The sequence below is a fragment of the Diabrotica virgifera genome, chromosome 4 (genome assembly GCF_917563875.1).
Source record: "Diabrotica virgifera virgifera chromosome 4, PGI_DIABVI_V3a".
NCBI classification, from domain to species: domain Eukaryota; kingdom Metazoa; phylum Arthropoda; class Insecta; order Coleoptera; family Chrysomelidae; genus Diabrotica; species Diabrotica virgifera.
Window position 1 is genome coordinate 43,665,289 of NC_065446.1, and position 15,347 is coordinate 43,680,635.

At 34.0% G+C, this 15,347-nt stretch overlaps 1 protein-coding gene across 2 annotated transcripts in view; it reads left to right on the forward strand.

The window, feature by feature from the left end:
* Positions 1-15,347, forward strand: part of LOC114325919 (synaptic vesicle glycoprotein 2B) — a 103,031-nt gene that overhangs the window by 32,201 nt on the left and 55,483 nt on the right. For both annotated transcript variants that reach the window (XM_028274070.2, XM_028274071.2), the window contains exons 5-6: positions 490-674; positions 6,401-6,558. In XM_028274070.2, the coding sequence (XP_028129871.1) occupies positions 490-674; positions 6,401-6,558 (343 nt within the window). The remainder of the gene's footprint in view (positions 1-489; positions 675-6,400; positions 6,559-15,347) is intronic.

Below are 15,347 nucleotides of genomic sequence, written 5' to 3' on the forward strand. Positions count from 1 at the left end.
ATTATTATTAACGAAGTTATCACCTAACTTTATCCGCAAAAATCTGAATGCCACCTCTCACATCCACCTAAAAACAGATCCTTACTGGTCTATATATGTATATGGTGCTTTAAGATTAATGTGAGGTTACAAATTAAGGGTTTAACTTGTGATTGAACAAAGATGTTGTGATTTTGTTATACTTTTCGATACATCTCATGGCAAGACACCATTTTTTCCATATTGGTTCTTAGATATTTTTTTATCTATATTTTTATTTTAGTTTTCCCGTTTTTAGTTCCTGGATTATTAAAATTTTATTGAAACGCTTATCTTGTAAAGAAGATTTTATAGTTTTTTTGTTAATTTAGACTTAGTAGATTGCCATATTGAGTTAATTTTTTTTTAATCTGTCACAGTATTTTACTAATTTTCTAATATTTGCAAGTTCTAGTTTATTTGATGAAAATAGTTTTATATTTTATAGTTAAATTTTTATATTTCTTTTAGACTTTCATTCTTGGAATTTATACCTGTTTGTTTGCGGACTATTTCCACTTGCCAGTGCTGTGATATTTTGTTTTCTTCCCGAAAGTCCAAAATTTTTAATGACTATTGGAGAAAATGAGAAAGCCATGAAAGTACTTCAAAAAGTTTATAGCATTAATACTGGAAAACGACCAGAAACGTACCCGGTATGTACATTGTATATTTAATACCATCGAAAAAAAGTTAAAAAACTTAATCTATTTAATCACATCTATTATACAGTTTAAATAAACAAATTAACACAAAATAACATACACAAAACAGAATTTGCTATTTCTAGGGTAATAACATCACGCTCAAACAATTTTTTCAACCACATACTTGCTGTGGCCTATAAGATATAGGCCAAGTCGTGACCCGTCAAAATGGCCCGGTCAAAACAGCCCCGTCAAAAAAGCCCCGTCAAAATAACCCTTTTACAAAATAGCCTCGACAAAATAGCCCGTAAACAAAATAGCCCCAACAAAATAGATCGCACACAAAATAGCCCCGGTCAAAACAGCCCCGGCTAAAAGAGCCTCTTAGAAAACACCTCCAATAAAAAGTTTTACCTTTTAACGGAGTACCATTTATTTTACACTATTCTAATTGGGAAATAAGCCTGAATTTAACTTAAAAAAATTATTTTATTAACTTTTCGACTTCGTCTATTTTATTAACACTTCGGACGTCGTTGTCAAAATACAAAATATTAATAAATTAAACAAAAATATTGTTGCTTGGTTTCTTCTAATAATTTCGAAAAATTCTTCTAATAATTTAATTTAATCTGACTCATTAATATCGGCAATTCAGACATACACTATGGTGCAAATAAAAGGAATAAATTTGTTATTTCCTAAACCCGCGACGTTAAGGAAAAATCCTAAAACAGGTCGATTTTTATTTTTAAATTACGATATTTTGTATAATATGTAATACTAGTGACGTGATCCATCTGGGCGTGATGACGTATCGATGATTTTTTAAATGAGAATAGGGGTCGTGTGGTAGCTCATTTGAAAATTTATTTAATTCTCTATTCAGTAATATAAACATGTACATAATTATTTATACAAGGTGTCCAAAAACTTTTTTTAATTCAAATTATTTGACAAAAAAAGAAGAATGTATGTAATTCATTTAATTCAAAATACATTTTACTGCTGTCAGAAATCAGACAAAAACGTTTATATCACAAATAAATACATTTTCGCTTAAATTAAATGTTCAAACTTCCAAGAAGCAGATGGCTTACGGGAGCTGGCTTGAACATTGAATTTAATCGAAATCAGAACACATTCAATCGAAACAGAAGACAGGGTTCGAGTCTCTGAAAAGACCATTTTTATTTAACGTGGTTAAGATAAACATCTGAATGGAGGATAATTACCATAATCAAAAAATGTATTTTTAAGGGATTATTACATGATGAAATCTGAAGGGAACTTTATTGTCGGGACTATTTTGTCGGGGCTATTTTGTGGGAGAGCTATTATTCCGCGGCGATTTTGTCTGCAGGCTATTTTGGCGGAGCTATTTTGTGTGCGGGATATTATGTCGGGACTATTTTGTCGGAGCTATTTCGACGGGGTTATTTTGACGGGGTACCAGGCCAAGTATGTCAATTTTTGAAAACATCTACATAACATAAAAAAAAAATCAGGTGATACAATCCCCCAGAATTTTTAGAATAATCTTTTATGGTAACGATTTCAAGAGTGGATTTTGTAGATGAAATTTTACTGGATACTAAACATAAAATCCAGAAGAGTTATTGCTTGAAAGGCAAATATTGCTAAAACTAAACAGATTAATATCTATCTAATCAGCTCTAAACATCCATCTTTGGATACAGGCCTACTCTTCCTTCTTCCATGTCTCTCTATCTTGGACAATTTGCATTCATTTTCAGGTCGTCTGACTATCGCATTTGTGGCCTTCCCCTTTTCCGTTTGTGGTTCCACGATCTCGACTGTATAATTGTCTGTCCATCTTTCATTATTCTACCATAGGCTGCTTACAAACGAACCACTTTTTGAAGTCGAAGTCGGCAGCAAAAAGTCGACCGTTTGTGGTTGTGGTTTGTGGTCTGTCGCTACTTGAAGTCGTCATTTAACAACAACGCAAAACGCATTTCCTTTTCACACGGGCGACAGAAGTTGTAGTGCAGTCGAGAAATTTCCTATGTGAAAAGAAAATGCGTTTTTCATTATTGTTAAATGACAACTTCAAGTACCGACAGACAACCACAAACGCTCGACTCTTTGCTTCCCGAAGTCGGCCAACTTCCATTTAAGCTTTACTACTTGGGTTGAGATGTCTTTCATTTTTGTTTTGTTACGGATCCATTTGTCTCTTGTCCGCTCTGATAGTTTAATGTTCAGCTTTTGTCTTTCCACGGATCTTTCTGTCTTTGCTATTTTGCCATATTTTCCTTGGTAAACGTCCATGTCTGAGAGCCATATATGAGGACAGGTAGTATAAATATTTGATTTAAGACTCTTGTTTTTAGATACTACGGGTATTTTCTGTTCTTTAGAATACAAGAAAGTTTTCCGAATGATGTCCAGGCCAATCTTAATCTTCTCTTTATTTCTGCGGTGTGATTTTCTTTATTTAATCTAGTAATGTGTCCTAGATATTATATTATTATTTTACTTGCTTTATTCTTGTTTGTGTCTCTGTAATTATTAGTTCTTCTTGTTGATTGGTCATGGTTTTTTCTTTACTGTAATTCATCTTTAGTCCTATCTTTGTCGATTCTCTATCATCTAGTTCTTCCATCATTCTTTGTAATTCTTCACTTTTTTCGGGTATTTACTACAATATCATAAACATACCTACTGTAAATGATTCAAATATTAACCATTTATCCCAGTGCTATAACTCAAGCCATCCCAGTGCAGTTGTTTGTATCAAATGCCTTTTCAAAATGAATAAATGTCATGTATAGGGGAATATTATGATTTCGCGTTTTCGATTAATATCTTTATTGTTAAAAGGTGGTCACTTCCACTAAAGCTCTTTCTAAATCCGGCTTGTTCTCTCGCCTAGTATTCATCTACAGTAAACTCTCTCTTAACGGACACCTCTCTTCGCCGGACACCTCCTCTATAGGGCCATTTTTAAAACAAAAATCAGTCGGCGATATATTGACCTGTATCCTTTAACTCACTTAGACGGACACTCTCAACAACGGACGCTGACAGTAAATGAAGTTAATGCGGACAGTAAATGAAAAAAATTTAAAAATATTTTGAAGTGATTACTTCTTATTTTAAATATTTTGCAATATAAATGTGTATAACACATTTATTATTTCAAATCAATAAAATGTCTACGACGTGATATATTAGATACTGTTCGACACTAAGTAATAAAAATTTAATGTGTGTGTCCGCCGATAAAAAAAATGCGATACCAGGAACTTATTAAATTATTGTTTTGACTTTAACAAGGATTTAAGAATTTTAACCGAAATGTATGTTTAAGCCATTTCAATATATGTACATAGGTGTATTTTAATGGGTGTTTTTCCAATGTAAATAATATGGGGTCCGCCCAAAAACAAGTATTAAGTTTGAAATAAAATGTCGATTAGGGTGCTGCATTAGAACTAGAAATAATTGTTTTCGATTGATTTTGTAAAGTGCGGTCTAAAAATATTCCTGTTTCTGGTAAAATTATTCAAGAAAATGTATTAGAAGTTGCAAGGGAACTAAGCGTTGATGTGAAAGCTTCTGGTGGATGGCTCGAGAAAGTAAGCGACACCATATATTTACTTCAAATCTGTGTGAAGCAGCTGAGGTAGATTTATTAGTGGTTTCTAACTGAAAGGAAACACTGCTCACTTTATAGAGAGTATACTCTCTGCGAGACATTTTTGACGCAGATGAGACGGGATTATTTTTTAGAGTCTACAGCATTAGCCAAGTAAACTTATACTCTGAAAGGAGAAAATGTCCTGGCTCCGAAACATAAGGCAATGGACAGAGATTAACGACATTCAATATCTGATACACATTGCAAGAAATAGAGAGTGAATGGAAAATGTGATCGCTAACATCCATTAGTGGATTTGCTTTTGAAAAAGAAGAAGAAGAAAGGAGAAAGGTGCACTGAAGGTAAGGCTTCTAAAGATAGGATCACAATTATATTTTGCACCAATATGATGGGGAACAAAGAAAGACCATTGGTAACAGGGAACACTAAAAGTCCACGTTGGTTCAAGGTTTCACACGCAGAAAAATTACCTATCGAATGGTACAGCAATAAGAAGTCGTGGATGACAAATGACAAGGGAAATCATGACAGACTGGCCGAATAAATTTGATAGAAGAATGCAGAGAGAAAATCGAGAAGTTCGTGCTATGTCTCATCCACAACCTGTGTTATGTAATGTTCAACTAATATTTCTATTTATATGTATATACAGACATACATGATATGTACATTGTACATGTACATACACTTATTTAAAAAAAATTAAATTAACATATTTTTTTTTCTTCGACGGACACCTTTAAACGGACACTTTATGAGGAACGACCACTGTCCGTTCAAGGGAGGATTCACTGTTATTTAGTTGTTAATTTGTTTATCAACCGCAAGTTCCTCAAACGGTACATCCTCAAAGTTAAAAATTCAAAACATCCTGATGTCTAAATTACTTAACATAATAATAGGATTATAAGTTATAACATAATGTGTATCAAATAACGATAATATTGCAAAGACAGCTCGTAGGTTGCACAGAATAATATGAAGATAATTTTTTTTCTCTGTTATTTATTAACCTTTAACTACACGCGCTGGCGTACTTTGTACGCCAGATATAAGAATTCTACTGCAAATATATTTAAAAATTTAATTTTTGACCTTGTTTATCTCTCTAACCTATCACTGTAATGTGCTTTACAATTTGGTTTTAGTTTCGTTATAATCGGCTTTCTGGGAAGATCGTAATTTACAGTTTTTTATTTGTTGTTTCCGGTGGCGGACAATATACGCCACGATTATATTAATATAAGTAGTAATATAATTACATATTTCAATTGTTTTTTAGTCATTATGGCACAAAATGTATTTTTCTTTATAAACAAAGCTTTTGCTCCTGCAAAAAATCACATTTCAAAAAATTTTTTATTAATAATTTTATTTATCATGGAATCCAGTTATTCCATGATTCCAGTTATAAATCCCAATTGGCTTACTGAGAAGAAACTCCAAGTATTTACTGATGTAGAATAAGGTTTATAACAAACAACTAAGTGTATTTTTTCAAAACAAATAAACAAATCCGCTGTTTTTAAGTGTATTTTCTTGTGGCGTATAAAGTACGCCACGCGTGTAGTTATGTTATAACTTGATGCGCAGGTAGTTAAAGGTTAATAACAAAGTCGGAACGTGGTTTAAGCTATCACGAGTAGTGGCAATCGATATAGCGTATAAAAATGCTAAGAAAAAGACTAAAAGCTGGCTGTAGATAGAGCATTATTCCGACTTTTCAGCGAATAAACAAATAGTTTGTTATTAATAAGATAAAAACATATTTTGAGTAATCGCGACTAGTCGCATTCGATTCAGCGATTAAAAATACACCAGAGAAGACCTTAACACTATCAATTTATTTACAGGGCTTCTAATAATTCCTGAAAAATTCCTAATTTTACCATAATTTGTTAATAGTCAAGACCACTTCCATTGAATTCAGCGACCCAAAAAACCTATAATACCACCATTAGATCAAGGCGAGCTAGAATTTCCCATGGGACCCCCTATGTTGCGACTATACTATATTTACTTTACTCTATTATGGTGACTACATTTTAAAATGATTATTATGTATCTTAGCCTACTTTGATGTACATTTGAAATTTTTTATTTGCAGGTAAAAGAATTATTACAAGAGACTGATGAATCGCACAAAAATAGATCTATAAAATATGCCATGACCGAAGAATTTTCAAATTTATTTCCCCTTTTTAAAGCTCCTTATTTTTCTAAATTTGCACTGCTCTGTACAGTGCAATTTATGGTAGTTCAAAGGTAAGTTTTGAATCTATTCGAGGACACGACTGCATATGCAGACAGTAATTTCCCTTTTAAGTGTCTGCATATGCAGTCGTCTCTGTGGATGGGTTAAGTAGGCGTATTTATATTATATATTGCTTATACAGGGTGTCCCAGACTAATTTAGCCACGCTATATCTCTTAAACGAATAAATATTTTCGAATAAGACAAAATGTGGTTTATTCTACTTGTAATACACTTTAATATGGCGTAGAAAAAAATCATCCCCTAAATATTCATCCCTTAGTTACAACCCCTAAGTCTAATTTTTTTAATAGCACCCTGTATATTTTTTTATAGTTTTGAATGTAATCTTCTATCGTCTATTCAACACATGTTTTGAAAATAAAATCGGTTCGTAAATAACCAAGAAAATATCAGTTTAGTTTTGTTAATTATGTGTCACAGACTAATTTATCCAGGTTATATTTTTTAAACGAATAGAGATTTTCGAATGGGACAAAAACTGATCTATTACATTTGTAATATACTTTAATATGGCGCAGAAAAAAAGTATCCACTAAATATTCATCCCTTAGTTAGAACCCCTAACTTTATTTTTTAAATAGCACCCTGTAAGTTAGGGATGAATATTTAGGGGATGATTTTTTTCTACGCCATATGAAAGTGTATTACAAAAATGGAATAGATCAGTTTTTGTCCCGTTCGAAAATCTCTATTCGTTTAAGAAATATAGCCTTGATAAATTAGTCTGGAACACACAATTAACAAAAATAAACTACTGATAGTTTCTTGGTTATTTACGAACCGATTTTATTTTCAAAAAATGTGTTGAATAGACGATAAAACACCACATCCAAAACTATAAAAAAATATACAGGGTGCTGTTAAAAAAATTAAAGTTAGGGGTTGTAACTAAGGGATGAATATTTAGGGGATGATTTTTTTGTACGCCGTATTAAAGTGTATTACAAGTAGAATATATCACTTTTTGGCCCATTCAAAAATCTCTATTCGTTTAAGAGGTATAGCGTGGCTAAATTAGTCTGGGACACCCTGTATATATGTTTTAGGTTAGTTAGTTTTTCATATACCTAAGAAAGATAAAAGAATATACAAATTTCATGAAATAATCATCTTATCCGATGAAGTAATTGGTACATCTACCGATTGGTGCTTTATCTCTTGCTATTTTGACCACACGTGTCTCCCCCATTCTGCTCATGTGGGGTTATTTTATTCTTTTTTTCCTATTTAGTGTCCATTTTGCTTTTACACTGTACGTTAGATTTTCTTCTAATGTCTTCACTCCTCTTCTGCCTCCTTCTTTCTCCTTCTTCTTCCTCCTTCTGCCGTTTCCAGTAGTCTTTGTGTTGTGGCTGTAGTGATCCACTCAACAAAACTCCGCCTGCAGTGTTAATCGGGGGAGAAACTATTAACAACATCAGATATGCAGACGACACCGCGATCATGGCTGAAAATATCGAAGATCTTCATTTCCTTATTGATCGAGTCACTAGAGAATGCTCCAATAACGGACTTAACATAAATGCAACAAAGACAAAGTTACTTGTGGTTAGTAAACAAGACGTCGGCCCTATGCAACTAATTGTCAGTGATGAATCAATAACAAAAGTTAACCATTTCAACCAAATAACATAAGATTCGCTGATGACACCGTTATAATGGCAGATACCCTGGAATCACTACAAGAATTGCTAAATAGAATTAACGATTATTGCATTCGATACGGACTAAAAATAAACAAGAAAAAAACTAAATTTATGATTGTCTCAAAAACAGAACATGGAAATGAAAGGTTAATGATAGAGCAAACCCAAATAGAAAAAGTTAAGACATACAAATATCTGGGAACCTGGGTTGATGACAAAAATGACCAAAGCAAAGAAATTAAAGTCCGAATTGAAACTGCAAGGCAAGCATTTATAAAAATGAAGACACTGCTTACAAACAAAGACCTTCAGTTGCCTCTCAGATTGAGGGCTCTAAGATGCTACATATTTTCTATATTGCTATACGGAATGGAAGCTTGGACATTGAAGAGACAACACATAAGAAGAATAGAAGCGTTCGAAATGTGGTTTTACAGAAGAATATTGAAAATTCAGTGGGTTCAAAGGATTACCAATGTTGAAGTGCTACGACGTTTAAATAAGGAGTTAGAAATTATGAAAAGTATAAAAACTAGAAAACTGGAATATTTGGGTCACATTACCAGAGGAGAAAAATATGAGTTGCTGAGAATTATTATGCAAGGAAGGATCCAAGGAAGAAGAGGCATAGGAAGAAGACGCATCTCCTGGCTGAGGAACCTTAGAGAATGGTTTAACTGTAGTTCATTACAACTATTCAGAGCAGCAGCCAACAAAGTGACCATAGCCATTATGATATCCAACCTCCGATAGGAGAGGGAACTTTAAGAAGAAGAAACCATTTCAAATACCTAGGATGTTGGATAAACGAGACACTAAATCCGGATGAAGAAATTAAAACTCGTATAGAAATTGCAAGAAGAGCATTTATGAAACTTAGATCTATTCTGAGCAACTCTTAGCTGAACTTACAACTAAGAATCAAGTTCCTAAAATGTTATGTGTATCCTGTATTACTATATGGATGTGAAACCTGGATCATGATAATCATGAAGGTTAACATGATGAACAAATTAGAAGCCTTTGAGATGTGGTCGTATCGTAGAATGCTCAGAATATCTTGGGTTCAACGCATTTCAAACAGAGAAGTCTTAAACAGAGTAGGTCAAGGCGAAGGTGACTTAATGAAGATGATAAAAAAGAGAAAACTTGAATATCTGGGGCATATAATGAGAGGTAGCAGATACAGGATGCTGCAGTTAATACTCAATGGAAAGATCGACGGAAAAAGAGGAATTGGTCGAAAGAAATATTCATGGCTCCGAAACCTTCGTCAATGGACTGGCTTATCAGCAGATCAATTGTTACATGCCGCACAAGATCGAGAACGATATCGGCAAATTGTTATGGAAGCTACCCACGCCTAAAAATTTGGGCACGGTACTTAAAGAAGAAGAAGTGTTGTTGAGTGGATCGAGTAGCTTGACAGAACTATTAACTATTGCCGGTCCCAAGTCAGTAGGTTAACATCCTACTTCGTGCAGTCACTGAAGGTTTTCACCTCCGATTTCGTTGAACCTCCATCGATTTTCATGAAAATTGGTGAGTAATTAGAGGATACCTCAAGGAACAAAGGTGACATGATGCCAACTTGCGCTTCTACCCTGGGGGTGGATGTCCCCCCTTCTCGGGGGTGAAAATTATTTTATTAAAAATAATACCATAAGCCGATAGAGGGACAAATTATAAGCAAAATTTGTTATATAAAGTTATTAAAATAAATCAACACTTTTTGAGTTATTAAAGACCAAAGATTTTATTTTTTCGTAAAAAAATGCATGTTTTAAATCGGTTTTTCACGTATTAATCAAAAACTATCAGCTTTTACAAAAAAGTTGTTATTACTGAAATTGAAGATAATAAAAAAATTAATACATTCCATAGATAAAGAACTAAACTAATGTTGGTTCAAAATGAGTTATTGGCAATTGAATGTGTATTTTTTTCGACGTGTACTCAAATCTAAGTATCCAAGCTTAAATAACGGGAAAACGATGCAATGTATAAAATATTCCTGCTAAACATGTGTCAAAGTACTTCGGAATACCTATCAAATGAGCTTCAGAACAAGGTAATAGCGTCAAAATTAAGTAAGTTGTAATGAAAATTAAAGAACTGTTTTGAAAAAAACAGTATAAAAAAATTAAAATTTATTGTAATCCTTACAAGAACTTCTTTATATTAGCATTAGTAATAATTTAGATTATTTCATTCATAGGAGATTCTTTTTTTTTTTTTTTTATTTAAATTAACGTGCATGTGACATCTATGGTCATTAGCACAAGTTGAAGTTTACATGGTAATATTATGAATTACAAATTATAAATATATAGTTAACATTATAACATAAGTAAAGAAAGATCAGTTAGCAATAATTATATTTTGTTTAACAGTTGATTCTTCTCGAGGAATTTGATAACCTTGTTGATTTGGTCTGTGCTGTTGAGGACATCTTTGAAGTTAGGACTAATACCAAGCTGTTGGCGTTCTTTGGCATAAAAAGGACAGTCACTAAGTATATGTCTGATCCGGAGAGTAGTATTGCAGTGTTGACATTTTGGTAGTGGAGATGATGTCATCAAATAGCCATGTGTTAGACGGGTATGTCCTATACGCAGTCTTCGTATGATTGCCATGTTTTTCCGAGATAAACTAGGGCAGGTAAATAAGTTCACTGAGGGCTTAATTTCATGCAGCGCTGAAGTAATTTTATTCCAGTGAGTTTGCCAGGTGGATAGAGTGTGCTTCTTCAGTCTGGCCTTTAGATCATTGCAGATTTGTACATTAAGTATGGTATCCATCGATGATGCAGCTTTTTTGGCAAGGCAATCGGCTTTTTCGTTACCACTAATGCCAACATGGGATGGTACCCATAATAAAGTGACTTTTGTATTTTGATTTATAAGAAGCTGATAAATGTCATGAATATCTTGGACAAGAGGATGGTTGGTGGTTATAGTATTGATGGAGTGTATAGATGAAAGTGAATCAGTACATATGGCTATGTGTGTGTTTGGGTATTTTTGAGCATGTTTGAAAGCACCCAAGATAGCTAGCAGTTCGCCAGTGTGAATACTACACCAAGGAGAAATTTTACAGTGTTCGATAGGCTGTCGAAGAGTAGTTAGAGAATATCCAGCTCCACTTTCAGATTTTGACGCGTCAGTGTAAAGAACTATGTTATATTTACTTTTGTTTATGAGTTCTAGGAAGAGATTTCTTAATGTGTTAACACTGACATCTTCCTTGTTAAATTTGGTGAGGGACAAATCATGCTGAGGTAGTAGGTTGGTCCAATAGGGATTATTGGAGAATGGTAGAGTTCTGGTCTCAGACAAATTTATATCTTTTAATAACGGCTGTAGAAGATCAGGAAAAGAATGTATAATTAAGTTACAAGGAGCATTGTTATGAGGTTGATGTAATGATGTAATTAAAGGATACACTGGATTGGAGGGATTGGAAGAAATTGCAGCAGCATAGGTGGAAAGCAGGTATTCCCGTCTAAGCCATAGGGGAGGCTCATTAGCTTCACAGTAAATACTTTCTGCCGGACTGGAACGAAATGCTCCGAGACATAAGCGGATAGCCGTTGTGTGCACTGTATTTAGTGAATTTAGGTTTGACTTAGATGCAGACATATAGATGAAACATCCATAGTCAAGCTTGGAGCGGATTAGTGATCTGTAAACTTTTAGTAACGTAGTTTCATCCGCACCCCAATGATAATGTGATAGTGTTTTAATTATATTTAACCTTTTAAGGCACGCTCCTTTAGTTTCCTGAATGTGTTGTTTCCAGGTTAATCTTGAATCAAATATCAGCCCTAATATTTTGCAATTGTCAACGACCGGTAATTTAAAGTTATTGACGGTGATTTCAGGGTTAAAAGAATTTATTCTTCTACTAAATTTAATAACTTTGGACTTAGAATGGGAGAGAGTAAGTCCTAGGGAAGCAACTTTGATTTGTAGATCATTTACTGCTGATTGCAGAATTTTACTAGTGGTAGCGTTGGATTTACCCTGGCAGTACATTATTAGGTCATCGGCATATAATGAGCATTTGATAGGTGGAGGGATATTGTGACATAACTGGCTAATCGCAAGAATGAATAAAGATGTGCTTAAAACTGAACCTTGAGGAACTCCGTCATATTGGATATGTGGAGAAGAAAGGAAGTTATTGGCAGAAATCCTGAATGTTCTAGATGTTAGAAAGTTTTTTATAAAAGCGTATATGTTGCCAGTGAGGTTACATTGAAAAAGTTTGTCAAGAATTGCGTTTCTTGAGATGGTGTCAAATGCGCCTTCTATGTCGAAGATTGTAGCTATCAGATCTTGTTTACTATTAATCGCGTTAGATATATGGGTTTGAAGTAGTGCAAGGTTATCTCTTGTGGAGCGCTGTCTTTGGTAGCCAGATTGTTCCTGTGGAATGATCTTGTATTTTTCAAAATACCATAGCAGTCGTTTGTTGATCATTTTTTCCATTAATTTGCACATAGTGCATGTAAGGGAGATAGGTCTGTATGATTGTGGAAAACTAGTTGGCTGATTTGGCTTCAGTATAGGTATTACAATAGACTTGCTCCATTGGGATGGAAATTTATGTGAGCTCCAGATTAGATTATATAAAGTTAGGAGTTTTTTAAGAGCATAATTAGACAAGTGCTTTAGAAATGCATAAGGAATATCATCGGGCCCAGCTGCAGTGTTTCTGCTATTAGCTAAAGCAGATATAAGCTCATGGATAGTGAAAGGAGAATTAAGGGGTCTGCTATGTTCAGAAGATATCAGGTTATTTCTGTGTGGATTTATTTCACGAAGAGACATATTAATATGATTAGTTTTGTTTCTGAATTTATCTTCGAAATGTTTAGCAAAAATGTTAGGAATAAGTTCATGTGAAGTGATCTCTATACCATTTGAAATTAAACGAGTAATTTTATTATTAGTTTTGTGACCTTGAATTTGTCGTATTTTTTTCCAAATTTGGCTAGGATTGGAATTTTCATTAATGGAAGATACATAATCCTGCCAGGATGATTTTTTGCTTTTTTTACTATGTGTTTGGCTTTGGTTTTAAATTTTTTGTAATTTATTAAATTTTCAAGGCTTCTGTTTTTTTGGTACTTGTTTAGAGCTTTTTTGGATAGACGAATTGCCTCTTCACAAGAAGAGTTCCACCAAGGAACTGCCTTATGATTTGAAGAGAATGTTGTTTTGCCGATGTGAATCTTAGCAGCCGTGAGAATTGTCTCTGATATTGACGTTAATAAGTAGTCAACATCATTGGTTAACGGATGTTCATTTGCGAGCAAAAGAGTATCAACAGATTTTGAATATTCTGACCAGTTAGCTTTGTTTAAGCGCCAATAACTTTTGGAAGATGCAGCTCTACTACAGTTGTTGGAAATTATTATAGGATAATGATTGCTGTCAAAGAGATCATCGGCTGTTTGCCAGGATAGAAAAGGTGCTGATTTAGGGTCACTAATACTAAGGTCAATAGCAGAGAATGATCCAGAGAATGATCCTGTGTTAAGAAGACATGAGTTTGTGCAGTTAAGGATATTTTCAACTATTTTTCCACGACCAAATGTAGATTTAGAACCCCACATACTGTTATGTGCGTTAAAGTCTCCTGTGAGTATAAACGGCTGTGGTAGCTGGAATATAAGGTCTAGGAGCTCTGCCTCTTTTAAATGATGGTTTGGGGGAATATATATGGAGCAGATAGTAAGCTTATTAGGGCAAAATGTAGTTATGGCGATTGCCTCAAGATTCGTTGTTAAAGGAAGCATTGTTGAGTAGATTTCACTGGAAGCAAAAATTGATGCACCTCCACTAGCTCTGATGCAGTTCGTCCTAATGAAGTGGTATCCTTCAAAGGATTTAGGGTGAGGGATATTATTTGTAGTAAAATTAGTCTCTTGTAGACAAATAAAATCTGGATGGTAAATTGATGTAAGATATTGTATGTGTTCAAGGCGCGGATAATATCCGTCGCAATTCCATTGTAAAATAGTGAAAAGATATTTTTTATTTTTAGAAAAGATCGGTATCATTGGTGTTGGAGGTACATGAATTATTGGATGAAAGGCTTGCAACTTCGTCAGCGTCCACGGGATTTAATGTGATCTTTAGCTTTTTTGATAATCTTGTAATTCGATTTTTAAGCGATCTATCAGATACAGTTTGATATATTTGCGTAAGGTCTTCTAAAAGAGACTTAATGTTGGTGGTAAAGTTATGAGCTTCTTTGAGAGGATCACTGCTACCAAAGGAATTTTCCAGGAAGGCAATAAGCTGTAATGCTGTTAAAGAAAATCTCTCTGGATTAGCACTAATTAATTGTTCAATAGTTGATTGAGCAGAGGGAGTAATTTTACCAAGTTCTTTGTCATCAGTTTTTAATTTCTTTTTAGGAGCTGTTTTAGGAGTTGCAAAGGCTGTGGTAGATTGATCATTTATAGGGTTTAAGTCTGGGGGGTTATTAGTAACCGATAAAGTGGGTGATTCGAGACTTGTATCGGTAGAATAAGTTCTTTTGATGCAAGGATTTGAAGGTATGGACACTGACATTAGGGACTGTTCATTTGGAATTATTAAGTCGTTATTAGTTTTATTGATTTCTTCTTTTGAGGAGGAGGAAGGAGGAGACATATTAGAAGGAGGTTCAAATGGGATTAGGCTAGAAGTTGTATTTAGAGAAAGATTGGTAGATATTTCTTGAGGGTTAGGACAGGAGTCTGCAGTGTGTCCAGCTTGTTTACATAAAAAACATTCAAGTTTATCCGAAGTGATAAAGATTCTATTATTGGTATTTTCATGCGATATTAAAATTGAGGTATTTAATTCAAAGTTTTCTTTATCCGGTATAATATAGATAGAGCGTCGAAAACTGAAAATGTGGGCGTATTCGTCCTCAGGTGAGCCGCATCGGATAAAAGAGATAGGAGAAGCAAGTTGTAATTGAAGTTCGTCTTTAAGTGCTTGCTCTATGAATGAATTCGGGATCGAAGGGCTCACGTTGGACAGTAGTAGCCTCTTTGCAGGTGTAATAAGTCTGCGAATAGATACTGTTTGATTTCTAACAGTAATGGTCTGATAATTTTGCAGAAGATT